This window comes from Eucyclogobius newberryi, unplaced genomic scaffold (genome assembly GCF_026437365.1).
Source record: "Eucyclogobius newberryi isolate DKJ021-1_F unplaced genomic scaffold, fEucNew1.0.hap1 SCAF_21, whole genome shotgun sequence".
Classification (NCBI taxonomy): Eukaryota; Metazoa; Chordata; class Actinopteri; order Gobiiformes; family Gobiidae; genus Eucyclogobius; species Eucyclogobius newberryi.
Window position 1 is genome coordinate 19,051,771 of NW_027315846.1, and position 25,917 is coordinate 19,077,687.

At 40.1% G+C, this 25,917-nt stretch overlaps 4 protein-coding genes across 5 annotated transcripts; 2 read left to right on the forward strand and 2 right to left on the reverse strand.

Annotated features, from left to right (window-relative positions):
• Positions 1–363: 363 nt before the first annotated feature.
• LOC140370820 (muscarinic acetylcholine receptor M5-like) lies at positions 364–9,133 on the forward strand. Its single transcript, XM_072458063.1, has 2 exons — positions 364–785; positions 7,398–9,133. The coding sequence occupies exon 2, from the start codon at positions 7,464–7,466 to the stop codon at positions 9,033–9,035; it is 1,572 nt and encodes a 523-aa protein (XP_072314164.1). The 5' UTR covers positions 364–785; positions 7,398–7,463; the 3' UTR covers positions 9,036–9,133.
• Positions 9,134–10,362: 1,229 nt separating this feature from the next.
• Positions 10,363–11,884, reverse strand: LOC140370810 (fibrinogen-like protein 1-like protein). The gene is made up of 3 exons (XM_072458051.1): positions 11,765–11,884; positions 11,519–11,667; positions 10,363–11,106 (listed from the first exon to the last, which is right to left on the reverse strand). The coding sequence occupies exons 1-3, from the start codon at positions 11,779–11,781 to the stop codon at positions 10,412–10,414; spliced, it is 861 nt and encodes a 286-aa protein (XP_072314152.1). The 5' UTR covers positions 11,782–11,884; the 3' UTR covers positions 10,363–10,411.
• A 379-nt stretch (positions 11,885–12,263) lies between these two features.
• LOC140370556 (KATNB1-like protein 1) lies at positions 12,264–14,483 on the reverse strand. Of its 2 annotated transcripts, XM_072457733.1 has the most exons (10): positions 14,363–14,483; positions 13,781–13,869; positions 13,651–13,688; positions 13,316–13,583; positions 13,120–13,235; positions 13,002–13,052; positions 12,839–12,928; positions 12,595–12,699; positions 12,424–12,517; positions 12,264–12,348 (listed from the first exon to the last, which is right to left on the reverse strand). In XM_072457733.1, exons 2-10 carry the CDS (start codon positions 13,862–13,864, stop codon positions 12,313–12,315), a joined length of 882 nt encoding a protein of 293 aa, XP_072313834.1. In that variant the 5' UTR covers positions 13,865–13,869; positions 14,363–14,483; the 3' UTR covers positions 12,264–12,312. The 2 variants fall into 2 exon arrangements, with proteins under 2 accessions (XP_072313834.1, XP_072313833.1); XM_072457732.1 differs by lacking the exon at positions 14,363–14,483 and having other exon boundaries at positions 13,781–14,081.
• Positions 14,108–24,629, forward strand: acp7 (acid phosphatase 7, tartrate resistant (putative)). Its single transcript, XM_072457731.1, has 15 exons — positions 14,108–14,123; positions 14,978–15,050; positions 15,130–15,250; positions 16,390–16,590; positions 16,690–16,872; positions 16,980–17,005; positions 17,933–18,030; positions 22,155–22,217; positions 22,723–22,837; positions 22,927–23,040; positions 23,594–23,660; positions 23,787–23,854; positions 23,984–24,055; positions 24,266–24,403; positions 24,477–24,629. The coding sequence occupies exons 3-15, from the start codon at positions 15,142–15,144 to the stop codon at positions 24,540–24,542; spliced, it is 1,320 nt and encodes a 439-aa protein (XP_072313832.1). The 5' UTR covers positions 14,108–14,123; positions 14,978–15,050; positions 15,130–15,141; the 3' UTR covers positions 24,543–24,629.
• The last annotated feature ends 1,288 nt before the right edge of the window (positions 24,630–25,917 follow it).

A 25,917-nucleotide genomic window follows, 5' to 3' on the forward strand; every position in this document is an offset into this window, starting at 1 on the left:
GGACTAAACCAGGACTTTACCAGTACTAAACCAGGACTAAACCAGGAACAAACTAATCCAATTCCAGCCCCACAAAAACATGAATGACACATGTAGAAACATGGACCACTAACAGAAGCTGTCTCCAGGTTGAGCTCCACACCTCTCCTCACTTTCCTCTCCTCCTCCTCCTCTTCTCGCCTCCTCCATTCTTCCCATCACACTCTGGTCTGAAGCGGCGGCATGCTCACTGTCCCGAAACATGATGAACCACTCAGCCCTTGTGGGAATTTCTCCTCCTCCTCCTTCTCCTCCTCCTCCTCCTCCTCCTCCTCCTCCTCCTCCTCCTCCTCCTCCTCTCAGCCCAGAGCCAGCGTGAGCTACATCTGTGTGTGCCTGTAGGTGCAGCGGCAGCAGCATCGGCGGCAGGAGCGGCAGGAGCAGCGGGAGCAGCTTCTCACTCTCATTCATTCCACCTCAACTTCACAAGCGAGAGGACCTCCTGCGGCTCGGCAGGACAGAAAGTTTACCTCCTCTTTTGGACTAAACACGACTGCAACTTGCGAATACTTGACACTTGTTTTGGGATCAGAAAACGTGAATTGCAGATGTTTTATTGTTTTTTTTGCTGTCCTCTTTTTTTAATGCAAGAAAAGCGGCTCTCGCACCCCCCCCCCGCCACGTCCTGATCCCCGGCGCGGCACTTGACCCCAGGCTTCCCGGGCAAAACAAAGGGATTAACCATGAACTTTGCTCTCAACGGGAGATGGAAGCTTCACGCCACCGCACCCCAGGAGAACTCAGGTGTAAGTCTTTTTATATTTTTTTTCTTCTTTTTTTTTTACACTTTGTCAGGCTGTTTTACACTGTAGAAGAATGATAATTTCAAGTAAAGGATGGAGGCGTGACCTGGTTTTGAGAGAACGTCCTCATGCGTGTGTCTGAGAAGGGCTTGGCATGTATTTTTAATGTCTCCTTTTACCATAATGAAGGCAACAGAGGGCATGCTGTGGCAAAGTGTCCTGTGCAATGCTTAATATAGAAGACTGAAGCGTATCGAGCACTGTACGTGGACATGCATTTTACATTAGAGACAGTAAAATCTATGTTACGGAGTATTAACAATGTAGTCTTGAGTTCCTTGATTGACTTAAGTGCACTTTCTCTTTTCTCTTCTCCTCTTCTGTGAAAACTCAATCAATATTTCCCCTCAAAGACCAGACCTCTTCACTCCTCCCTTTGATTAAGTGGAAATATCAACACACTGAAGGATTAAGCAGCGAAGCATGATTTTAACAAGTCCACCCAGTGCCCCCAGAATTATCGAGGTATTACAAGGAGAGGAAATGAACGGTGCCCGCAAACTACAGAACCAATTTGTCCAAAGCCATTGGTAATTAGACCTTCGGATCTGTTTGTGAGAATTTTAACAGTTCCTGGGCAAAGGTCAGACTCATGCGGACGTTTGTGTTATTTTCTGTTTCAGAGTGAGCTGAGACCTCATTAACAAATGGCAGATATTCAGCTGAGAGAGCAAGTCCTGAGTGTAAAAAATGCAATATTCACATCAAGCCAACACCCTTATTAGCACTTTGGTCATTTTAATCATTTGTGGTGCGCAAAAGCATGTTTACCTGAATGTGAGTGGTTCTTGATTGTTGTTCTGTTTGCAAGATCATCAAATATTAATGGTGAAATAGTAATGGAATTTTAAAAGGAACATCTTGTAGAAACAAAAACTAAAAAATTGGAGTGGATGTCTATACAAATGAGATAACGGCTCAGCTATAAACCCGTGAACTGTCTGCAAACAAACACATTTTGAATTATGGAATGGTTAAGTGGAACATAATGTGATTTCAGTGGAGAAATTAGGGTTAAATGAAAACATTGAAAGCAGTTACAATTGTATTTATTACATTTTTTTTTTTGGTTGAATAGGAAATTATAACAGGCACTTTACAGTTCTGATGAAGGCAAAATCCATATTTTTAGGTTTTATTAGAAAAATAATGAAAATTGACCCCATAATAGTATTTGACATACTTACCGGTAACCACTAAGTATTTCCCTCCCTTTGCAATAGAAAATCAAACTGACATTTCTACCCTGGAAATGCTTATTGTATGCTGTTATAAATATGAATAAATTAACGTGTTATGGTCCATTTCCTGTATCCTCCAGTTGCCTTCATTCTGGCATTCTGGAATATTCTAATAATATGACATTTAAAGGGTATATTTCTTAATGCACACCTTATCTTAAAAACAGATTGGTAAAGACTGGATGTTCCCGTTAGCAGCTGCTCACACCGCATTGGCCCAGATTATAATCAGATTTTAATCATCATTTTGTCAAAGGACAGATTTGCTTGAGACCACCAACATTAGCGCTCTGCTGAATTATTCAACTTGATGATACCACTCAGCTTCTCACACACAGACTTCGTAAAACTCCTTTTGTCTCTGCGTATAACTGACTTAAAATATATTTATTGAATCGCTTATGACCCAAATGCCACAGGCACTAGAACTTCAAACACAGGTCAGCGGGCTAACTCATGGTCCCACTTTTTTCTCTTGCCAAAGCGTCTCAGGACTCATTTACACATCACAAACAGTCACTAGGAAATGGCCTTTTCCTTCCGTCTGAACCGTTCTCATTCACCATCTTTCGTCCGCACAAAGGCACACAGCTTTGCTCTTGCATTTCTGCTGCGCGGGGTAAAAAACGAGGAGAAAGGTCAGGTGTGTCTGCGAGCCAAGGGAGTCTGCGGCCTGGTGCCAGAGGAGCCGCTCCGTCCAGGACCGTCCAGCACCGTCCAGCACCGTCCAGCTCTGTCCTCCGCTGCACTCCCAAACTTCCACTCATTTGTAGTAAATTACTGGATCAATGGCCATTACTTATGCATAACGCTAACAGGATATTTCAGAAGCTGGATCTCTGACAGTGGCCAGAATGTAAAGGATACTTCTCTGCAACTCAATCAACTTTTCTACATTTTCTATTCCGCATTTAAAGTTACGTTATGGGACTTTTGTGGAGGAAAGTGTACGCCACCTTCTTGTCTCCATGGAGATGTTATTTTCTTTTCATAGAATTTCACAAACTGCGACTTGATTAATGTAAAACAATCATTTAAATTAGAAAATCAGAAAGACCTGTCATATGCACTTTAATTTAAATTGGTTGACATTACCAGGCCAGGTTACAGGTCAGATCTGTGAGAGAGGCAAGCCTTCTCAGATTACACACTAAAATGCTTGTTTTTTTTGGTATTTTTGAGCAATAAAAACACTTGAATAAATACAAAATCAGAATCATTGTTGTGGAACATCAAACGAGACATGTCCTGCTTTTTTCAGGTATTAATATTGAACTATAACATAAGTAGATCATCACTGTATATTTTGTTCATTATAAACCACGATATTAATCGAAAAAATGTCACTGTTACAAGCAGCAGATTGTCATTTACATTTGATTTTGAAAAATATGACATTTATTTAACCTGACATGTTTACTCGTCTACATTTCGCAAATAATCACAACTAGGAAACAAGGAGCGCTCGAGCCTCACGTGCACAACATTACAGGATTACAATTAAATGAGAATACAACTTTGAGGAAACTATTAATGAGGAAACACTGTTGAATATATTGAACATATTCTAACGATTAATGTGGTGTTGTGATTTATAGTTTTTAGAATGTTTTATTCTCTTGAAAAATTGAACTATAGCTTCCCCAAAGCATCTTTTGTTTTGTCTAGACCACATCTCAAATCCTTCTGCGTCAAGTCCACAAAACAAGTCACAACTGATCCGCTATTTATAGAGACGAAGAGTTCATGTTTACCACCAGCACCTCTGCGTCTGAGTAAAAATCCCAATGTGGTTGAAAAGCTGTTAGTGGTCTTGTGTTGTTCTACATGGAACAGGTCAGAATGGAGGAGAATATTCTTGTGGTCGTGTACGAGACAGGAATAGCTTTCACCAATGATTATTTCATTATTAGAGTCACATTTCAGGGTGTGACCAAAATGTGTTTGAAAGCATTTCATATTTTTGGCTATATTTGTTACCAAGCTTCCATGAAATAATCACTAATTACCTTCCACATTTTTATGCAATTATTCCACATAAGATAAGCTATAATATGTCATTGTGTTTGAGGAAAAAGAAGACCCAGGTGTAGCCGTGGGACCCCTGCAGTGTCTGGAATGTTATGAATGTTGGCCACAGAACTGGTGGCACTCGCATCTTACGCTGAAGGATGTCTGAGCTCATGCCACCATATTTTATGTTTGATAGAGCATGATAACTACAGATCATGTTGATTTGGTAGTAGCACCTCTCAAAATGTGTCACTGGCAGCCAATGGATTACTAATAAGATTTAATGGCAAGTCTTTAATGGAGCATAACAACGTAAACTAGTCGGTTGACATGTTTGGATCAATGACCAATGAGAGAATGATAAGTGAAGTCTACATGCTTTAATTTAACTGGTAAAAGAACAAAAATCATTTAAAAAGGCATTCCCAACTGCGCTTTGTGTTTTTGTTGAACCATCACAGAAACATGCACAAAAAAACAAAATGTGTACCATCATTTCTGTTTTAGAATGCTATATTTACGTATTAATATACATACTGTGGATTTAATTAATTAGTTCAACAGGACAAAGTTTCACCTTTCCTTGAACAGTTTTAGATTGATCTAGAGCTGGGTTGAGCTTGAGTTTTCTATTCTCTGTTGTCTAATTATAAGCAATTAATTAATTATAGCAATTCATTAATGAATCACAATTTATTAATTATTATTTTTGTGCTAAAATGAGAATTGAGCATCGAGTTTATTGAGTTTGAAATGTCTGCGTTGTGACTTGTAGATTGTAACTGCAGGATTTAATTGAAGGGACGGGACAGTAAGAGTCACATGGCAAAGTTCTTCTCATTGGAGCGAGGGGCCTCTCACTACAATACCAGTGCCACTGAAGTATTTGTGGACAGACAAGTTCTTTTTGGGAACAGTGAAGCAGGCAGAGAAAGCTTGTTATCTCGGCTCGTGGTGTGGAACAGAAGTGAGCTGGATCCTGAAGAAAGGCTGATTTATGTATCAGTGAAGATTGAAGATTGAAATTGTGTGACTGTAAAAGTGATGGAGGAGTGTTATGGAATGAAGAAATACAGACTGGCTCTGCCTGGAAGTGCAGACACAATGAGGATTTGTGCATGAAGTGTGCATAGTCCATACACATAATGAGTTTATATGACACATGGAGAAAAGTAGTGGAAATGGCTCACCATTGAGCACACATAGGGTTTATTTATCATATACTATATGTAATCATTGAATGTAAGTTTGACGCCGTTTATATCTTTTAATCAGCAATATATTTAGGTTTCAAATATATTTTATTCTTTAGTTGTATTCAGTTACTTAGTAGTCGCCCCCAGGGCAGTGCTGTTATAATATCTTATTCACAGCAGAAGAGTCACTGAGCTGAAATGGTATTTGTCTGACAAACTCAAAGTGGGACACAGATGCTCTTTAAATCTCATACTTCCCATTTAATAATATCCTTAAGAAGATACTCTACACTGATGAATGTGTTCTGTTGATTGTCATAGTTAATTGTTCAGTTATATCTAGTTTACGATTCCTTAAGCAATTGCAATTGCATAAACACAAATCTGAAACATAAAATGCTGTTAAAATCCAACAATAGAAGTGAATAAAATAAAAGCACGATCGCACGATGCCACAGATGTTTGAGGAGAACCACCATATGGGGATACTCACATGTGCTTAATCTAATTGTGCGAACCACTCAAAGAGAATTGTTCAATTATATTTTTTGGAGCGTAGAGAAGACAAATACAAACGAGTTGCTGCTCTTGCAAGACAAGTGTATTGTTTTTGTTATTCTAATTATATGGATAGTGGGGCTCCTTGATAACACTCATGCACTTAAAATCAGGCTTTTAGATCATGAATGTGATGATAAAGTTGAATTATTGCAGCAGTGCATTTTAACATGAGTTATTGTCCTTGCCCAGTTTTCTCTATCTGATCCAAACTCTTCCAATTTCTATCTCCAACTGGCTGTTCAACAAGTGGAATAATGATAATGTATGAAACTTTGAATTTGATTTAAATCGCTACAATTATTAAAAGAAAAAGGAGGCTGGGGTTTACCTCGTCTGAAAAATTACTTTATTTCAGATCAGAGCCCTGCTCTACTGGTGTGACCCAGAATATGAAGCTCAATGGAAAAATGTTGAGATTAATGCTGTGCCGTTGGTTCCTGTGCAGGCCTTACTGGCAAAAAATCCTTTCAGCTTTAAAAAATAGGACTTTTAGAGATATTTACAAATAAGGAGGTATTATAACCAAAAAAAATAAACAAAGCAACAACCACCATAACACTTATCAAATCATTATCTAAATTATATAAAAGTATTAACAATTTAAGTAGCCACTTTACCAAATACATTTTAAATAAAAGGGAAAGAGTAGGGGAAATATACGTAATATATTCAAACTGCTCACTATTCACAAGGAAATCCCAAATGCTGGCAGCCAGGAAGTCCACCATTACCAGGTTTTTTGGAACCGTCCTGTTGCTCAAAAATATTGTACTGAGATCAATAAAGCGCAATAGACTTTCTTTGATACCGCCATTCTTTCAGAACAATGTGTCTGAGCCTCTAATCTCCTGCCATGGACACAGTAAATGGATACCTTTAGAGCATACACCTGGTGGCAGGAAAAAAGAACAGTACAAAAAATGTATGACTCAAACTGCACCGACAATCAAGGACTGGACCGACACCATAACAGACATACGGAATATGAAAAAGATCACATTTGGACCTAACTTAAGATTGGAAAAATTTAGACTAATTTGGACTATTATTCTGGAATTTGTGCGGCTTAGGTTCATTCTTTTCTCAGCTATTTTCTCTATGGTCTTGTGTGTTGAAAAAAAAAAAAACTCACATTATGAAAGAAAAATAATGTGAGGTTTTCTTCAAGTCAAATATTTTGGGTTGTATTTCTGTGCATGTATTCATAATAATAATAATAATACTAATTATAATAGTGATCCTGATGATGATGATGATGATGATGATGATAATAATAAGTATTTATAAGAGATCTTCTACTGAGAGTGTTTTTCAAACTTCCTATAAGTTATTTGTTCTTTTCTTCTGTATCTATCTCTGTATCTACCTGCGTTGCATCAATGGAATTTCCCCATGTGGGACAATAAAGGATTATCTTATCTTATCTTATCTTAAAGATGACAATCCAATAGTAAGTGGGTGAATGTCTGGCATGATTTTGACGCAGAATTGTCGCCACCTGCTGGTTTTGAACCCACATTGCAACACTTTTCCCTCTTTTACAGATCTCCTGCTGAAAAGGCCCAGCCCCAACAATCTTCTCTTATGTGAGCTTCAAAAATAACCGCACCATGGAGGGAGACGGCCTGCAGAATTCCACTGTCAACCAGACCATGGACGTCCAGCTGGTCACGCACAGTCTGTGGGAGGTCATCACCATAGCAACCGTCTCCGCCATAGTGAGCCTCATCACTATAGTGGGGAACGTCCTGGTCATGCTTTCCTTTAAAGTCAACAGCCAACTAAAGACAGTCAACAATTACTACTTGTTGAGTTTAGCGGCTGCTGATCTCATCATTGGCGTTTTCTCAATGAACTTGTACACATCGTATATTCTGATGGGATACTGGGCGCTGGGCAACCTCGCCTGCGATCTCTGGCTGGCGTTGGATTATGTAGCCAGTAATGCATCTGTCATGAACCTCCTAGTGATCAGTTTTGATAGATACTTTTCCATTACACGACCTCTGACCTATCGAGCCAAAAGGACTCCCAAAAGGGCAGGGGTCATGATAGGGTTAGCGTGGCTGGTGTCGCTGATCCTATGGGCGCCACCCATCCTCTGCTGGCAGTATTTCGTAGGAAAGAGGACGGTACCGGAAAGACAATGCCAGATTCAGTTTTTCTCAGAGCCTGTTATAACATTTGGGACAGCCATTGCAGCGTTTTACATCCCAGTGTCAATCATGACCATTCTATACTGTCGGATCTACAAAGAAACGGAAAAAAGGACCAAAGATTTAGCAGAGCTTCAAGGGATATCTTACCCAACCGATCACACCGCCAGTCAGCCTCAGAAGACAATAATACGGTCTTGTTTTACCTGCAAATTGAGATCAACGTCACATGAGAGGAATCAAGCCTCGTGGTCATCGTCAAGCAGGAGTCATGCCATAAAAACCCCAGCTACGACCACCGACGAGTGGTCCAAAGCTGGGGCGCAGGCTTCCTTTAATAGTTATGTGTCCTCAGAGGATGAAGAGAGGCCCGTGTCTCCCAAGGGATTCCAGTCAACATTTAGGAATCAGGCATGCGAGAAGGGAAAAACGTCTGGGGAGGGCGAGAACGAGCAACTGAGCAGCTACGACGAGGACAGCTACTTCCAAACGCCGGCAAAAAGCAACTCGCAGAAGAGCGGGAAATGCGTGTCGTACAAGTTCAAGCCCGTCGCCAAAGACAATAGTCAAGTGGAGAGCAAAAACGGCGATTCCAAAACGCAGTTGAACTTCAGTTCGGCCGAATCGGTAAGCGCGCCGTCGACCTCTTCCACGTCAAAACCTATAGATGCAACTCTTAAGAACCAGATTACAAAGAGGAAAAGGATGGTGTTGATCAAGGAGAAGAAAGCCGCACAGACTCTTAGCGCCATCTTATTAGCTTTCATCCTAACGTGGACGCCGTACAATATCATGGTGCTCATTTCTACCTTCTGTTCGGACTGCATCCCTCTGTCCCTGTGGCATTTAGGCTACTGGCTGTGCTACGTCAACAGCACCGTCAACCCCATGTGTTACGCTCTCTGTAATAAAACCTTCCAAAAGACCTTCCGCATGCTCCTGCTCTGCCAGTGGAAGAAGAAGAGGATCGAGGAGAAGCTCTACTGGTATGGACAGAACCCAGTGGTCAGCTCCAAACTGACGTGATCGAACAGTTTTTATGGTCAGGCTACATTAGGTAAACCCTTTGTGTTACAAAAGCACAGATAACCTGTACATATAATGGTTTGAAGTAAAATAGACAGATATTATAAGTGGTTCTCATCTGGTTTTGATGTCTGACTCAAAATATTTCATTTGTGAAATATTTGTTAATGTCTGTGTTTGACAGACCCACAGCCTTTCCTGAGCCATGACCCACCAGTTGAGAACCACTAATTCAGTACACAGAGAAATGTGTATGATTGTAAACTGTATTGAAGTAAAACAAATGACAAATGGCATCTACAGTAGGACTGGGCGATATGACAATAAAAATGTAATCATAATGTGCTTTTTTGTTGATATCATTTTGTGAGTGAGTTCCTTTCTTTTTTATGCAGCTCTGTTCAAACATAGACACTTTTCCTCACACACTTGTCCTATTGGTCTTGCTCTGTTATGAGTGAGTGACAGTTAAGTATGAACTCTCAGAAGCAGATGACTCAAGTTAGCGCTACATAAAAAGATACTAACAGAACTGCTTGAATCATGATACAAAATTCTAGGAAATTGTGATCTGTTTTTTTGGCATATCGCCCACTCCTAATCTACAAAATGTCCTTTGTGACTACGTGTACAGTGGGGAAACGTCAAAAGTACATGTGTAGTACTCAGTGTTTTGAGGAGCTTTTCTGTTAAAGGGCTACTGCGTGTTGTACTGTGCTGTTGGGGTCTGCTTGTGAAGTCCAGATTGTAACTTGAAAATCCAAGCCTTGATATATGTGCCAATGTGTCATTAATCAAAAAAAACAAACATTTGCTTCAGAATTCCTTATTTCCTGTCACCTCATCTTGTTCTAGTGTTAAATTGAAGTTGATACTATTTCCTGCGTTGGAAACCACTTCATCATACAGTACTGTATTATGCTCTCCATCCTCAGGATATTGCCTTTCCCACATTTTGTTTTCTGATTTGCTGACTATTTTGCATTTCTAGGAGATTTATAACTTCCTTGCTCACATCATTTTGCCTCTGTTTGCAGACTGTCCTACTCCTATTGTTGACAAATGCTGCTGTAAGTGTTGATGACAAACCGTGGTCCTTCTAGTGCGAATGACAAATATGTTTTGCTTTCTGTGCTTTGACCTTTGCTGTAAAATCTAGAGCTGAAACTAAACTTAGTGTTTCATATTCTGTGACAAAGCACATGCTTTTCTGAATAAAATGTGGCTAATTATTATTGTCTGTTACAGGGATGCAAGTAGGTTTTGTTCCTTCAGTTACATTTAATTTTCAATATTTTTATAAAAGTAAAAATACTAATACCAGGTGTACTTCAGACTCTAACATAAAGTCAGTGTTTTGAAGCGTACTGCGCTCCTCAGAGCTCATCCTTCCTGCAGTCTGTGCCCTGCAGCACTTTGAATGTGTCTGAGGGCTTCACCATCATCCAGGCGTACTTGCACAGGCGCTCCTTGTTACAGTCCTTCTGCCAGTAGATGACGTTTCTACGGTTGAGGTTTGCTCCTGCACAGGCGTCGTACCACCAGCCCCCTCCCGCCACGCCCTGGAACTCCAGCTTGGCACAGTTCTGGAAGTAGTTGTCATTGTCCTTGTCCTTGGTGGTGAATCTCTGGTTGTCATGGAGATAATTCTCTGTGTCCAGTGTCAGAGCGTCCACAGCTGTACCCTGAAATAAACCCAGTCTCAGTCGAAATCCTGACGCTTCATCTTCCACCAAAACTGGGTCATATTCTCCCATTTTTGTGACAGCGTCTTTGTCCACCAGCTTTACTCCCAGTTTGTATCGCCCAGGACCACGTGTCAGCTGGTGGAGGTATTCATTCCCCAGCCAGTGATCCCCGCTGACGTGCCCAAATCCGTGCTTGTACTCAGCCCAGGTGCAATCGAAGTCTACGCTGCTGTTTACGGTGATGTGCTGTACTACGGTCCACCCGCCCTCCTGCATGGCACAATAGGCCACAATGGGAGCGTCTCCAGGCTGAATGAGGTACACTCCATCTCTGGCCTGGCCCGAAGACGTCAGGAGCATCTCATGGCAGTCCCTGGGCAGCACTGGAGAGAAAGAAACAATCAGGAACATATCTGGGAGTGGTAGTTTATTTACTCTGTCAACAGTTACTATAAATGTCATTACACTCTTCAGATTAACATTATATGGCCTTGATAAGAACGATTACAAATATTTACTTGGCTATAAACGTAGATGACATCATAGAACATAATCACTATCACTAACATTGTATTATGGAGATGACTCAGCCCATAACCAGCACAAATAGCACTATAGAATGTGTAGGAGTTATGGTAACCTCAGATAAGCTAAAGATCTTCAAGAAATCAGCAAACAATACCACCAGTAGTATTAAAGTTTTATTTAAATGTAACTAAAATAAAATTGTAATAAAACAGACAAAACTTATTCTCACAATCAGCTCAACCCATACATATAAAAATATTGAAATACCTTTCGTGCCCTGGTTCAAGACTTGATTGTGTTGTTCAGGGGGAAGAATTCTCAGATTCTCTGCTTTGAGATGCTCCATGTCGACTCCATTTACATGAAGCATAAGCTGCAGGAGAACTGCCACCAGCCACAAAGACGTCATCTTTTCACTCTGGGTCACATCATAACAAAGGTATTATATTTACAATTTACACAAATATCATCTTATTGAAAATGATGTATTAGAAAACAAAGTATAAGATTTACCTGGTACAGGGCCACATGTATCAGGAGTCGTTCTGTAGAAGAATGTTTTATGCCCGCTGTGTATAAAGTAAGTACCAGAAAGAAGCGCCGGCGCAGCGATGAGTGAAATGACTGATAGTTTGTGTGTGTGGCGCCTTGTCACAGCTGGACTTCAGACTCAGGTCCACAACACAGACACAATCAGCTGCTTATCGAAGCCTTCTCCTGATAAATCATGTAAATGCACTGATAGCAGCAGAATCTCAGTGTCACTTCAATCACAGAAGCAGTGAATGAGGCTGAAGTCCAGTCGAGCAAACGTGATTTTACTCAAATCTCACTCATTTCACATAGTGGTATATTTAGTGATTCATTTTATTACAGATGTGTTTTATGTTACAAATTAATGAATAACAAAATATGAAAAAATAAAAGTATTTATTTAAGGCATTTTTAAGACACAAGGCTAACATTTGTAAATAAAATAAAATAAAATACATTTATATATAAAATTGCACTTCCTCTGGCTACAATTCTATAGCCATTATACATCTTGTCAGTCGTCATTATTACCATGGTAATTGTGAAATGAATGAATCAATGCCCTGTGGTAGAAAAACACTCAAGTTAAACTGGTGTCGAGCTGTTTTAAACTTGTGAACATTGTAAGTCACACAAACCATTGCCACGTCTTCAGCTGATCCTGGAACAGATTTTAATAGAGGCTCGTGATGCCACAGCTCCAATAACTGTTGATTAAAGAGTTGAAAATTCCTGCCAAAACCAATTTGCAATTTTACTCACAAGATTTACAATTGAGTTTATAGCTTTTACAAATAATAATTACTTACTTATCCAATGGCATTTTAGTGCATCCACTGAGTCCACTTTCTCTTAGCTCCACCCACCAGGTTTTCAGTACTGACTGTATCCACTTTAAACCAACTACAATGTACCTGTCAAGATCACAAATACCGGTATGTAGGTGGAGTTGTGTACACAGCCAAGTTTATAGTAAACTTCACAAATGGCTTACAGAACAATAATAGTAGATGCAATTACAAAGGAACTGTGTGTACATAATAATACACTCACTCTTCATAAGGCTTAGAGAGGACTTTCTTAACCAGTGGAAAGAGGTCGACACAACAGCCAATTGAAACTGTTGGAGAGTCCTCAGATATACTGCAAATACAATGTATGATATTGTAAGTATTCAAAGTCAGCAATACTCTGTAAATGTGTGAGTGGCTGCGACCTTTTTGTTATCACTGGGAGAAAGTCCACAAATACTCCCAAGTCTTGTATTCTGTAAAAACAATTTTAAAAATACTTGCACAACTTTAGGTTTAAAACATCTGTTACAGAAATTGTACCTTAGAAAGTATGTAAGCAGCTCTCCCACGTTTCTCCTCCATAGTGTGAAAGCCACTTTGAGTCGCAGGTTTCTTCCAAAGAGAACATTGGTCATGGAGCTGTGATCTCTTGTGATCTAGAAACATAATAAACACTATTCAGATTATAATAGATCCTACTCTACTTCACTTCAACACGTCGTGAGAGTTTGCTCACCTCTGAGAGCAAACTGTAATCATGCCGCTCAGGACCAGTTCTTCCAGTTTTGTGTTTATCCTGTGACAAATCCCATTGATCCATACAGAATATTCCCTGCTTCATGTCGTGCTTACTGTTCAGCTCATTCTCCTTGTTTGCTGCTACATGAGGCTTCCCTGGTCCAGGCGCTTTCTTCCGAGCCACTGTCAGATGATGGGTCTTCCTCTTACAAGACACGACCCGCTTCAATCTACCTGGGCTGGGACCGGGGCGGCTTCCTGCAACCCTGGGTGGAGTCTGAAGTTTGGTACTCTAGCACATACAACACAACGTCTTATGCACAGCCAACCTACCTCTTATTAGCGGAGTCTTCATGTTTATAATAATCCATCTGTAATAACAAATCAACATCAAAACATCAAAAACGCATATCCTGTAAACAAAGCCATTAAAATAAATACAAAATTAGATACAATAACGTACTGTTTTTGTGTTTCTGTAGGTCACTTTATACTGGGAGCTGTCCTGGTCAAGAATTTGATAATCACCTTCATTATTGGAATCCATTTGACCTGAACAAAGAAAAAATGTTAAAAACACCACAACAACAGTTAGCTCACCCAACGATGTCATTTCTGTGAGGTATTAGCCTGTTCATACACGTTTAAAAGAGTAAAAAGTAGCAGGTGCAGCAGTTTGCTCTTCCAGCGTGTTATCGACCGCTGCGTCCGGCTTGAAATCCCTTTGAACTCAATTTCCCACAATTCACCTGCCATTGGCTATGACGTATACAGGAAACAATACAAAGGGAAACAACCTTCGTGCTGTGAGTTTTGCGTCCTAATTTGATTATTACACGTAAATATAACAGCATTATTTACACATTTACTGGCACTTATATTAGTCAATTGACAAAGAATCGCCAGGCCGTTCCAAAATGCACAACAAAGCGTGCCACTGTGCTATTTTAAGTACTGTTAAAATGACATGTTTAGATCATGTGTTTCTGTGGGGATTAAATTTGTTAATTAAGAAAATGCTTATCTCCAGCCTAATAATACTCACAGCATCGTTGAATCACAAAGGCACGCCAACACTTCGATTTCTTGTTTAGCTTGTTTCAGTTAAAACATGATAGACTTCCTTCCTTTCTCTTCTTGAGTATCTTTAAGTCACTGTCTCCTCTCCAACGGACTATTTGAACCAATAATGCCGCCTTTATCCGGGGATGAACTGATCAACCTGCTCCCTCTAGTGACCAGTCCATGTGCGTGTATTCAGATTGAAATGATAATGTATTAATGGCTGTTTAACTGGCCCAAATGACCATAAGCAGTGCCTTATACAAGTAATTCTACCATCAATACCTCAATAACAAACATTGTATTTTGATTAAACAAACTGTGTGGTTTGTAAGTAAGGTTTTGATTCCTAATAATTTCATGCATGAGCTGAATCCCCAAATATGAGGTAAACATATGGATAACCCCCCCTTCTTTATTCCTATAGTCAGACATTTTTTCCTCTAGTGTGTCAATGTTGGGCATTCTGGTGCATTTGACCTCACAGCAGGAGGCTACTTCCTCAAATGCACAATGAAAAACAGCATCAGCTCCTTTTATTTACACGTCATCTCTTTTGCGAATGTTTTGCTGACTTGGCTCTCTGCTGATCATCCAGGGTGACTGCGGTTTGCTGATGCAAAGTGCCTCATTAAAAGGCTTTCTATCGTGTTAGCTGTTACTAAGCTGTGGTAAGACTCCAGTGTCATGTATATAGTTATGTATTATAGTCTTGTGATGGTTTTATATGGCTGTGTTGACCCATTGCAGAGCAGAGTGGAAATGGAGCTTATCTACGCTGTCTGCCTCTTCTTAAATCTTGCTCCGTGGCTGGTGTATGGACTTCCTCCTATATGGACCCAACCAGAACAGGTGCACCTTTCATATCCAGGTAAATAAAATCAAACAATCAAGAAATCAATTAAATAGACCAAAAGATCCTCAAAAGCTAGACATCATGCTGAGATCCAAAGAACAATTGAGAAAGAAGGTATGAGAGCTATCAGTTTAATGCTCAAAAACCCTCCAATTTGTATGAATTACAACTATTCTGCAAAGATCACTGGGCCACTCCTCCACAGCGCTGTAATAGACTCATTGCAAGTTATCGCAAACGCTTGATTGCAGTTGTTGCTCCTAAGGGTGGCCCAGACAGTTTTTAAGTTTGGGAGGTGATTACTACAGGGGCATGTAGGTTTGGATTTTGTTTCCCTTAATAATAAAAACCTTAATCTAAAAACGGCATTTTGTGTTTCCGTGTGTTGTCTTTGACTAATGTTTAAATTAGTTTGATGATCTGAAACATTAAAGTGTAAAAAAAAACTTTAAAAATATGAAATCAGGAAGAGGGCAAACACCTTTTCAAGTTGCAGTGAATAAGTCTTATTCTTTGGTGTTTTATGGCGGTTGATATCCAAGTATTACATTACCGTCACCTACTGTAGTTGTACGTCTAGACTTTAGATTTAGACTTTATTCTTTAGACTATATTCGTTAGGCTTCTCCCCCTGGTGTTTTATGGCGGTTGGTTCAAGGCCCGAGACACCGGGGGGAGGGGCCTCGAAGTCTAAAGAATAAAGTCTAAAGAATAAAATCTAACGTCTAAGATGTACAACTACAGTGGGTGCCGGTAATGTAACACTTGTAACACACCGACCGCCATAAAACACCAAAGAAGAAGAAGAAGAAGGCCCAAGGCCCCTGCTTAGGCCCAAGAGCTTATTTACAGGAAACTAGCACAATTTACTGACCATTTAAACAATCATTAACAAAAATAAAGGTGTTATCAGGGATTATTATTTGTCTAATCATAACTATTGTGTCATTTAGAAAGATTTTTGCCCTAGTTTACAAAATGGTTGCTAGGTAACAGTTATGGAATTACCTCTACCTATGTCACATCAGCTGTTCATGTCCAACCAGGAAGTAACATTCCTAAATGTCCTCAAAAGTGTCAAACTGGGGAGAAATAGGACACATTTGTTGTAAAATCTTAATTACAATCATTTCACTATGTTTTTTGTCCTCTAGGAGTCCCAGGTTCGATGGAGGTGACCTGGACTACCTTTAATAAAACAGACAGTACAGTGGAGTATGGGCTTCTGGGTGGCCGGCTCTTCGACATGTCTATTCAAGGGAACAGCACTTTGTTTGTGGATTCAGGAGAAGAGAAGAGAGCCATGTACATCCATAGAGTCATCCTCACCGGCCTCAAACCCACTGCAATCTATGGTCTCTGGATTAGCGATAAATTACAGCCTCGTTGCCCCATTTAAGTGTCAGGAGAACTGTCTTAATTATTTATACCCTGTACCCTCTTTCTCATTTTAGTGTACCACTGCGGCAGCAACGAGGGCTGGAGTGATGTGTTCTATTTTACGGCTCTGAATGACAGCGTGGACTTCAACCCAAAGTTTGCCCTGTACGGTGACCTAGGTAACGAGAACCCACAGTCACTGGCCCGGCTTCAGAAGGAGACCCAGCTGCGAATGTATGATGCTATTCTACACATAGGTAGGCTTCTCTATCAGTCAGACAAAAACACCATCCCTAAATTATATGTAAACATGTTTTAAGATATAAGATTCAAGGTAAATCTAATATCGTGTTATATTTTCTAGGTGACTTTGCCTATGACATGCATGAGGTAAGTCGTCTGTCCTTCCTCTATGACCATTTAAGACCTGTAACAGCAGAAATCTTTAAAGCTCAAAGCTCCAAAGCATAAACCTGCTCAAATACACTCTTAAATCCAATTGTAAAACTAGTAACAGGGGTGTGTCCAGACTCTTTTCACTGGTCTTAATGACTGTAACACTAAGATTTTAGAAATGTGAATAAATAATATTTAAATAATTATAAGTATAAATATTTCCTTTTTTTTTGTGCAATATTAAAAGTAAAATTAACAAAAATGAGTGTATACCCCCAATACACTGCCTCCGCCCCTCTGAGTGGAGTGGCACCCGAGCTGGCTAATCAGATTTCTTGTGCGCCCCCTGACCACACCCTAGAACTTGCCTTGCCTAGTCTGTCTCAGGGCAGCTGTGGCTAGATATGAATAGATATTTCAATATTAAGTGCTGTTGGTGTCTTGGGTATGGATAATGAAACAAGTTTTTTTCCTGATTGTCTTGATCTTTACCTGAAATACTATGGTAATAATGTGGAAACCAACTCAAGTATTTGATGAAAATGTGGGTGCCAGATTCTAGCTTCTAAATCAATGTTTTCAAATGTGTCTTGACAACTGCACTGGCAGCCACAATTTTCCCAAATAGATATTCCTTCATTCATAGCTGTGCAGCGCTTTAGCAGTGTTCGTTCACATACTATTGCTGGAATTAATAACCCCGTCCCTGTTGGGCTGACAGCTTGAATACAAAAACATATCCTGTGGCTTTGGTAATATTTTAAAATAGTAAAACAGAACTCAGAGTTATGTGAATGACAGTGCGTTCCTGGAGTAGTCTGCTAAAAGTGGTTAATATTTTGCAGATGGACAAAAATCGTCTTTCTGTCTGGTGCTATGTGAAGTATGTAGCGTCACGTCTGAGGCTGTCTGTTGTTCCAGGATAACGCCAGGATTGGGGACGAGTTCATGAGGCAGATCCAGTCCATAGCGGCCTATGTGCCGTACATGACCTGTCCCGGGAACCACGAGTCTGCATAGTGAGCTCAGCAATACACACACAACTTTAGGCACTGATACTCTACTAACATTTCTGAATCAGGTACATCCTTTAATATGTTGGTAATATACTGCACATTCTTTTTTATATGTATTTATTTATTAACCTTTATTTAACTAGGTAAAAGCCCGAAATTGAAACCTCTTTTCCGCCAAAGTGGGAAACGGAGAGAAATTTAAAAAGCACAGTTTTTGTAGGATTCAAACGCTACTTCTCCTGAGTTAAGATTTGCAAGTAAAATGCATTTATTAAAAGCTGTATCAGGAAGTAGTAATGTCACAATATTAACATTTCAAACTTTAACATGAGTCTAGGAAAAGGCTTGATACTTGATGCCAATTTTGTTACCACAATAATAATACAAAACACTATTCTTTTAGTCAGTATAGAGTGTCATTTTCAACACAAAATAATACTTTTAATTTGGTGTTATATTGGATATTTTTTCGGTATCAATTTGTACCATTTGTTTGAGTAAAAGGGTTGCATTACAACCTTTTTAAATGTTTTTTTAGGCAGGTTAAATAATGTCAGTAAATTTTTCCCCTCCATCCCTTTTAGGGAAATGGGAGGTTTTGTCTATAGGAGTTTTTGTTTATAAGAGTTCTTCTATTGAGAGTGTTTTTTAAACTTCCTATCTTCTGTGATCCGTCCTTTTCCTCTGTATCTGCTGCGTTGTATCAATGAAATTTCCTCATGTGTGGACAATAAAGGATTATCTTATCTTATCTTATCTTAAATGTAAAAGTATTGTCTTTGAAACTTGGATGTGCTCGTACTAAAGTTTCGTCTGGGCCCACCACGGTCTGGGCATCGATTTTCTCTTCTGACTAGAAGAGATAAGCCTTTATTAGTCCACACAGTGGGGACATTTCTGAGGATGGACTTAACTATAGTAGCCATGGTAAAATAGTAAAATGTTGTTGTACTAATTGTTGCACTAGTTAAAACCAGCTGAAGTATCTGTAGTAACGGTAGCAGAAGGAGTGCTAGTATTTGGCTGAAAGCGGTTGTAGTAGTTCCAGGAAGTTTTTTTTGAATGTCTCACTGTTCTCATGGCATTTGCTTGTAGACGCATCTAACTGTCTCTCAAGATTTATCTGAAGAAGTGAAAGCTCAGCAGAAACGTGGTCAACACAGTATCCACGTAACGTCTGCCTGATGTTCTCGTACTAAAGTAATTAATGGGTTCTGGCAACTACGGGAGTACATGCGGCATAATACTACAACGGCAAAGGTGGCCTGCCAAACGCCGCGTGACAAATCACGTTTGGCCACTGTAAATGAGAAGAACATTTTAGTCGGAGCGCAGGAACATTGGCACTGACAGAAGCTATTTTGGTCTCTAAAGGCTGGAGCGGCATCAGGAACCGTTAACCTCCAAATAAAAAGACGCTATCCAAAACAGATACTTCTCGAGGTTTCATCAGCTCAGAATTTGTATTTTTAGGTCTCTATGATGGAACATGTCCACCAAAACAAAATGTGTTATTATCATTTAGGCAGTTTAATCAAAGAAGAGATAGGAAATGTCTACGTCAGAATATAGACTAGTAGTAAACAACTCTAGCAGCCGTATTTATTTTCCTTTTACAGAATTCCTTCTTTCAAATTGCACAACACGTCAGGATGTTCAGACAGTGGGACTCAGGTGGCCGAGCAGACGCTTTGTGACCAGAATGCCTGCGGTTTGACCCCCGCTCTGACCTGTGCGGACTGTCCTTGGGCAAGACATTTCACACACCTTGCTTATGTGACTGAGTGATTGTGGAATAAATAAATAATGGCCTCTAAATTATTTCAATAACGTTTAATGCACAAAATAAACCAACATGTTTTTATCTATAGCCTATTAATGCTACTTTAGGCCTTCTAAAATCACTCAAATCTGATATCGTGACATCCCTCAAGAATCACTCCAACTTGTTTGTTACTAGGGATGTCACAATATCAGATTTTAGTGTTACGATTTAATGATTATTCACTATTATTGAGACTGTGGCTAAACAACAGTGACATCTTTATTCCTTTGGACTAACATGTTACTGTTCCTCAAGTTTGTAATCGATTTTATGAAAATGAACTTTCTGAAAGACAAAATCAGGTCAAATATGACAATAATAGCCCAATATTAAAAGTTATTTACATTTAAGTCTATTTTTTGGATTATAGATTGAACTAAAAAGACTCTGTTTAGCTCCTAAAAATGTCACGATTATTATTATTTTGTTCTCATGATTAAATTGTGACCTGAACGATAACGATTATTGATTAACCTAATAATCGTGACATCCCTCTCAGTTACTAGTGCCCTCCACATTATGAACTTGAGCAACATGCACATTTCACATGATTTATGCGTCCCTGCTTCATAATATTTACCTTTTCGTCTGCGACCCTGCTCTGGCCCCTTCCCGCCTGCTCATCATTAAAAAAGCTAAAACAATAGTCTCTTTTTCTTGGCTTCACGTTTCACCATCAGACTTTGGTATCAATACTGACATTACATAACTAGAAGGCCTCTTCTCTTAGACCGCTCTCAAAGTGTGCTGTGCTTTGCGGTGCGCGGAAGAATCCAAACTTCCCAGCTGCTGTCTGCCGCTCATTCTTCCTCACTCTTTCACTATATGCTCCCTGTTTCCAACCTCAAAGCTTTATGGGTATTAAGCGGTTATAACGGCGCTGACCGCAGCAGTTTGCTCTCAGCATTCCACTTCAGTGAGAGCAGTCGGGTCTCAAAAGATGCTAGGACTTGAGTCAAGGCCGTCTTTGTTCTCTATATGTAATGTATGCTGCAGTGTGGGAAGTACAAGTATGTCGAGTCATGGGAGAAGAACTTCTAAAGCACTAGATCAGCATGGATTAGGCTGAATATTGTGTAAGTCTCTGTATAGATCAAACGTGTTGAGAAAGTGTAAGTTCGCTCAAAGATCATATTCCGTGTTAGACTTCAGCACTGGATCTTATTCATCCATTTGTTGCTTGGGGTGGCATTCATGTACCCATTTCTTTACTTTTGCTAAATATATTTCTGATATACTTGACCAACTTGTTTTGTTCTTAATAACTGTTAACTTATTTTTTTGGTGAGCCACTGCAAGATTCATACACAGTGTTTAGATTAGAGCTGTAGTCTATGTAAATCCTTATAATAAAAATTGACTAATAAAACATTTGGTCAACTAACGCGCCATCAACCGATTAATCGACTTAATGACTAAAGGAGATTACACAGTACTTATAATCAAATGTGCCTGTTCAGGAAGTGACCGATAATGCTTTGATCACTTGTGTTGGATTAACATTTTTGCAAGACAATTTTAAGTTAATAAGGAAGGTTGTTTACCCCTTTTTACAAATCAACCTCCCTTGGTTTGCTGTTGCTAATCGCATCCACTAGGTGTCACTACAACCTCAGATTAAGGCACTGAGGGCCTTGTGCATTTCAATACAAACCTGCAATACAGAAGGTTAAAAAAAAACACGTGTCATTTAAATGTCTGAGTTTTCTGTCCCTTTCTGCCCTTTGACCCCGATGGCTCCAATGTTAAACAAATTTACATTATTACATACGTAAGGCTACTTTAACTAGCCGCAATACAGAAATGACTCCCGTTTGTCATTTTAACTGTCAGTTACAGATGGCTCCTGTCTGTCCTTAGTCATAGAAGAGGCCGGCATGCATCCCATCTGCTTTACAAAGTTTTATGTAAAGTCCAGTTGTAATATTTGACAAAAACACTTGTATTCTTGTATTGTATACCCTTGTTTTCAGAGTAAGTTGCCAGGGAGATTTTGGTGTGACTTATCTCATTGCTCTGTCATGCAGCAATGTTGGGTGTTGAAAAAGAGTGGGGAAATGGAAAAGGGCATTTCTTAAACATAATTTATTGTAGACATATACTCTGGATTATTAATGACTATATTTTCTACCACTTCCCTAATTATTTTATATGACCTGTCGTGACATTTTACATCTTGAACTGCGCATATTGAAACAAAAGTGAGGATTTAATAAGATCAGTGTTTCATTTTAGTATAGAATAGACCAATAGAGAATCAGTGGTGCTTGACTCTCATTCTTCAACTATTTTTTCTTCGCAGTAACTTCTCCAACTACAGAAACCGCTTCAGTATGCCAGGCCAGACTGAGGGCCTCTGGTACAGGTAAGCACCATAAGCGCACAGACTCGTTGCCCTTCCTTTTCTCTAGTCCCCGACGGCTGTGTCTTGTGTCTGCTGGCCCGACACAAAGGGTCCATACATCCCGCCAAGAGAGTCAGAGGGTCTGCAGATCACTCTCTCTCACAGACAGAAAGATAATATTCTGTAAAACCACAGAACAGCTGCCCACTCCTCAGTCGCACGGCCAGACTGGCTGCTGGCTCCGACCTCCTCCATCATGTGCCTGCTTATTACTGCGTTTCCTCAAATGCTTCTGAAAACTACTGGAAAACATTGCAACATCACTATCCAATTTCAGGAAGAATTGTTGCCTTGTGCTGCTGGCCTTTTAAGATTGACCAGCACAAGTGTTTCCATGACAGTGTTATGATGCTCGGGCTGTATCTCTTCACACGTTGCGCAGGTTAAAGCGCGGGATGCTAGAAGTTCAGCGTGCCCTCTCTTTCTGGTCAGAGCTTTGGATCATTTTAACTGCTTGTGTCCATAGCTGGAACCTGGGGTCAGCTCACTTCATCTCCCTCTCCACTGAGGTTTACTTCTACCTCGAATTTGGGCAAGAGCTCCTTTTCAGGCAGTTTGAGTGGCTCGAGAAGGATCTGGAGGTTAGTTATTGCTTTACAAATCCCTGTCCTATTCATTTCCTTTGTGAATTTACAGTATGTAGAATTTGTGTTTTTTATGTTTTATAAAGGAGGCGAACCGACCAGAAAACAGAGCAGTGCGTCCATGGATCATCACAATGGGACACAGGCCTATGTACTGCTCAGACGATGACCAAGATGACTGCACTAACTTTGATTCTTATGTAATATACAAGCTACATTTACATAGCTATTTCCTGCTATTACTAAAAAAGACAAATAACAAAGCATTTTCACATTGGACAATATAAAACCAAACCACCTGCTGGTTCTCCATCTCTTAACAATAAAGGCTTACAGTTTTTGAATTAATCAAATCCATTCAATCCATTAAAAAACAAATCCATCACAAATAAAATCTACAAATGAGTTGAAGTTAGTTCGTTTGACACCGTCTCACAATCACAAATCACATAATTTCCTTCTAGCCAAATTGTCTTAAACACCAGATATAGCCCTTACATTTTGACGCGTAGCCATGTAAGTTATAGACTGTGTATTCAATGTTCTCCTGGCAGCAAACATAACACACTAACTTCAAGTTGGCTGTCTAGATCCAGATGGGCATACAGCATAGCCATAATAACATCAATTTAGACCAATTAGTTTCCAGTCAGAAGTCTTTAGTGCACTGACGGTCGGTCAAGTGCTGTTCTAAGTAGAGCTATAGGATTACAGGTGCTAGCCAGTTCACACTGTCATTGTTCCTCTGCTCAGGTTCGACTGGGACGCAACGACACCAAACCTCCTGCTCCTGGCCTGGAGCATCTGTTCTACCGCTATGGTACGCTCCTCATCAGCAATGCAGACTGTGGTTATTGGATATTACACCATTTTAGACATGGCAACATCTTAGCTCTGTTAGCTATATATTCCATATTGCCACTGATATTTTAATGTATTGTTCCAGGTGTAGATCTGGCGTTATGGGCACATGAGCACACATATGAGAGACTTTGGCCAGTCTACGGGGACAAGGTAAGCCCTATGCCAATGTTTAACTCTGCAGATGTATTATGTATATTTGTGTACTGTACAGATATATTATGTTTGTGTACTGTACAGATATGTTATGTATATTTGACGGTGAAAGACTCTTCTCTGTAGGTGTACAATGGGAGCACGGAGCAGCCTTATGTGAACCCTAAAGCTCCTGTTCACATCATCACAGGCTCGGCTGTAAGTACATCCCCAAAGATCAGCAACTTAACAACAACAATGTAAAGAATTTGTGTATAGCAGCTGCTACAGTGTGTGAGGTGAGGTTCAGTGTGTGATGTGGTTCAGAGAAGCTCGGGCGTCACCCAACCACAGCCCATGAGTCAGACCAGATCAGAACATCTGCTCTGCCATTAAAAGACTCTTATCCATGTGGGACTTCTGTTGCAGGGCTGCAGAGAGAGAACTGATAAATTTAACCCCAACCCCAAAGAGTGGAGCGCCTTTCGCAGCAGAGACTACGGTTACACGCGCATGCAAGTGGTCAATGCCTCACACCTTTACCTGGAGCAGGTCTCTGATGATCAGGTAGGACTTGAAGCAAATGTCATTCCAAAGCAGCGATGCCCTTGTTACATGTTACATGTTTTGTGTGTTTTAGAATGGAAAGGTGATTGACAGTATATGGGTGGTGAAAGAGAAACACGGACCTTCAGCCTGGTTGTGACTCATGCCATCCTACACTGAAAATGCACTTTAAACTATGTATACTTTCTCACAATATTTAGGAATACAGTTTTATGCATTATTCATTGGATGTATTGGAATTGGATAAACTTTCAATTATTGTATTTTGTAAGCAGAGAGCTTTTAAATAAAATCTTTACACTTTAAGGCTACTTGTTTCTTGGTATAGTAGTAACGTTAGAGATAGACGGGTCGATAGCATGTTCTTACATTTTGTTGCATTGTAAGTCATGTTGTAGGTAGATTATTTTAAGGATAGTTCTATTGGGATCACGTCTTTAATAATATCCAAATTAATGGGCTGGGCACATTTTGTTTTCCATGAATATTTAATTGCATGTAAAATCTTTTGTATTTTGGAACCACTCGTATAAACAAATGAGTATTAGGAGAAGTCACTGGTGCGGTCTGATGCACTTAATTTCATGACTGTGAGCGATGATCTGGCATATCACAGGCTTCAGTCCCTTCAGAGCACACTTTGTAAACACCTGGAAATGCACTTCTCTGGCACAGGCCGCTGTCTATCACTCCATCCACATGACAGAGGGGCTGCTGGATGATTCTATCTAACCCTGCATCTGTGTGGTCAGAGGAGCTGAAGTCAGCCCAGGCCCAGGCCTCTTATGTAACTGACTTGTGGCAGAGAGGATCTTTCCTCAAAGCATCAGCACTGCCATGGTGGGATTCAGCACAGCAGTTTCTGGATACACTGGCACACAGCCAGTGCACATCTGCATACATCTGGTTTCAAGTTGTAAGAGCAGTACTTTCACTCTGTCTTTGCATAATTCTGTTGACACAGCGATGTCTGCAAACATAACGACAATTAGACGTCAGCCAAATGTTCATAGACTAACATAAGAGCATGCCATTGGATGGAGATCTTATCCAACGCACATGCAAGGCCATGAGAGAAGTCACTCATGGAAACACAGCATGGCCAAAACACTGAGAGGAGAGAAAAAAAACACATGCACCAGCTAACATGGACTCCAGATGTGTCAAAATATTTAGGCCCAAAGATAAAGTTTCTTTCAGAGAATACACAGTCAGTCAAGCATCAGAGGCATGAAATGATTCTATCGATCCATCTATCTCCAATGATTCTTTGGAGAGGTTTCCTGACAGTGTCCCACCATGCTCTTGACTCACTTCAGATTCACATGGCAACCCTCTGAACCGCTCACCTTATACCCAAAACCTGCTGGATGCCACTGAGCAAGACACGCAAAAGGAGAGTTGCTGAGCGCAGACTTCAGACTCCAGCAGGTCCTAACACGCTCACAATCACCGCGTTTGTTTACAGCCACCACAAGCATGTTTACGGTCCTATAAAGACTGCCGTTTTCCAG

Excerpts from the sequence above, each read along its gene's own strand:
- LOC140370820 (XM_072458063.1), top strand. The coding sequence starts at position 7,464 with ATGGAGGGAGACGGCCTGCAGAATTCCACTGTCAACCAGACCATGGAC.
- LOC140370810 (XM_072458051.1), bottom strand. Across the intron at positions 11,107-11,518 it reads CTTGAACCAGGGCACGAAAG|TGCTGCCCAGGGACTGCCAT; the intron begins GTATTTCAATAT and ends CTTTCTCTCCAG.
- acp7 (XM_072457731.1), top strand. The coding sequence starts at position 15,142 with ATGGAGCTTATCTACGCTGTCTGCCTCTTCTTAAATCTTGCTCCGTGG. Across the intron at positions 16,591-16,689 it reads CAAACCCACTGCAATCTATG|TGTACCACTGCGGCAGCAAC; the intron begins GTCTCTGGATTA and ends TTCTCATTTTAG. Across the intron at positions 17,006-17,932 it reads TTGCCTATGACATGCATGAG|GATAACGCCAGGATTGGGGA; the intron begins GTAAGTCGTCTG and ends CTGTTGTTCCAG.
- LOC140370556 (XM_072457732.1), bottom strand. The coding sequence starts at position 13,930 with ATGACATCGTTGGGTGAGCTAACTGTTGTTGTGGTGTTTTTAACATTT. Across the intron at positions 13,584-13,650 it reads GAAGACTCCGCTAATAAGAG|GGTTGCAGGAAGCCGCCCCG; the intron begins GTAGGTTGGCTG and ends GACTCCACCCAG. Across the intron at positions 12,929-13,001 it reads CTCCCAGTGATAACAAAAAG|TATATCTGAGGACTCTCCAA; the intron begins GTCGCAGCCACT and ends TTGTATTTGCAG.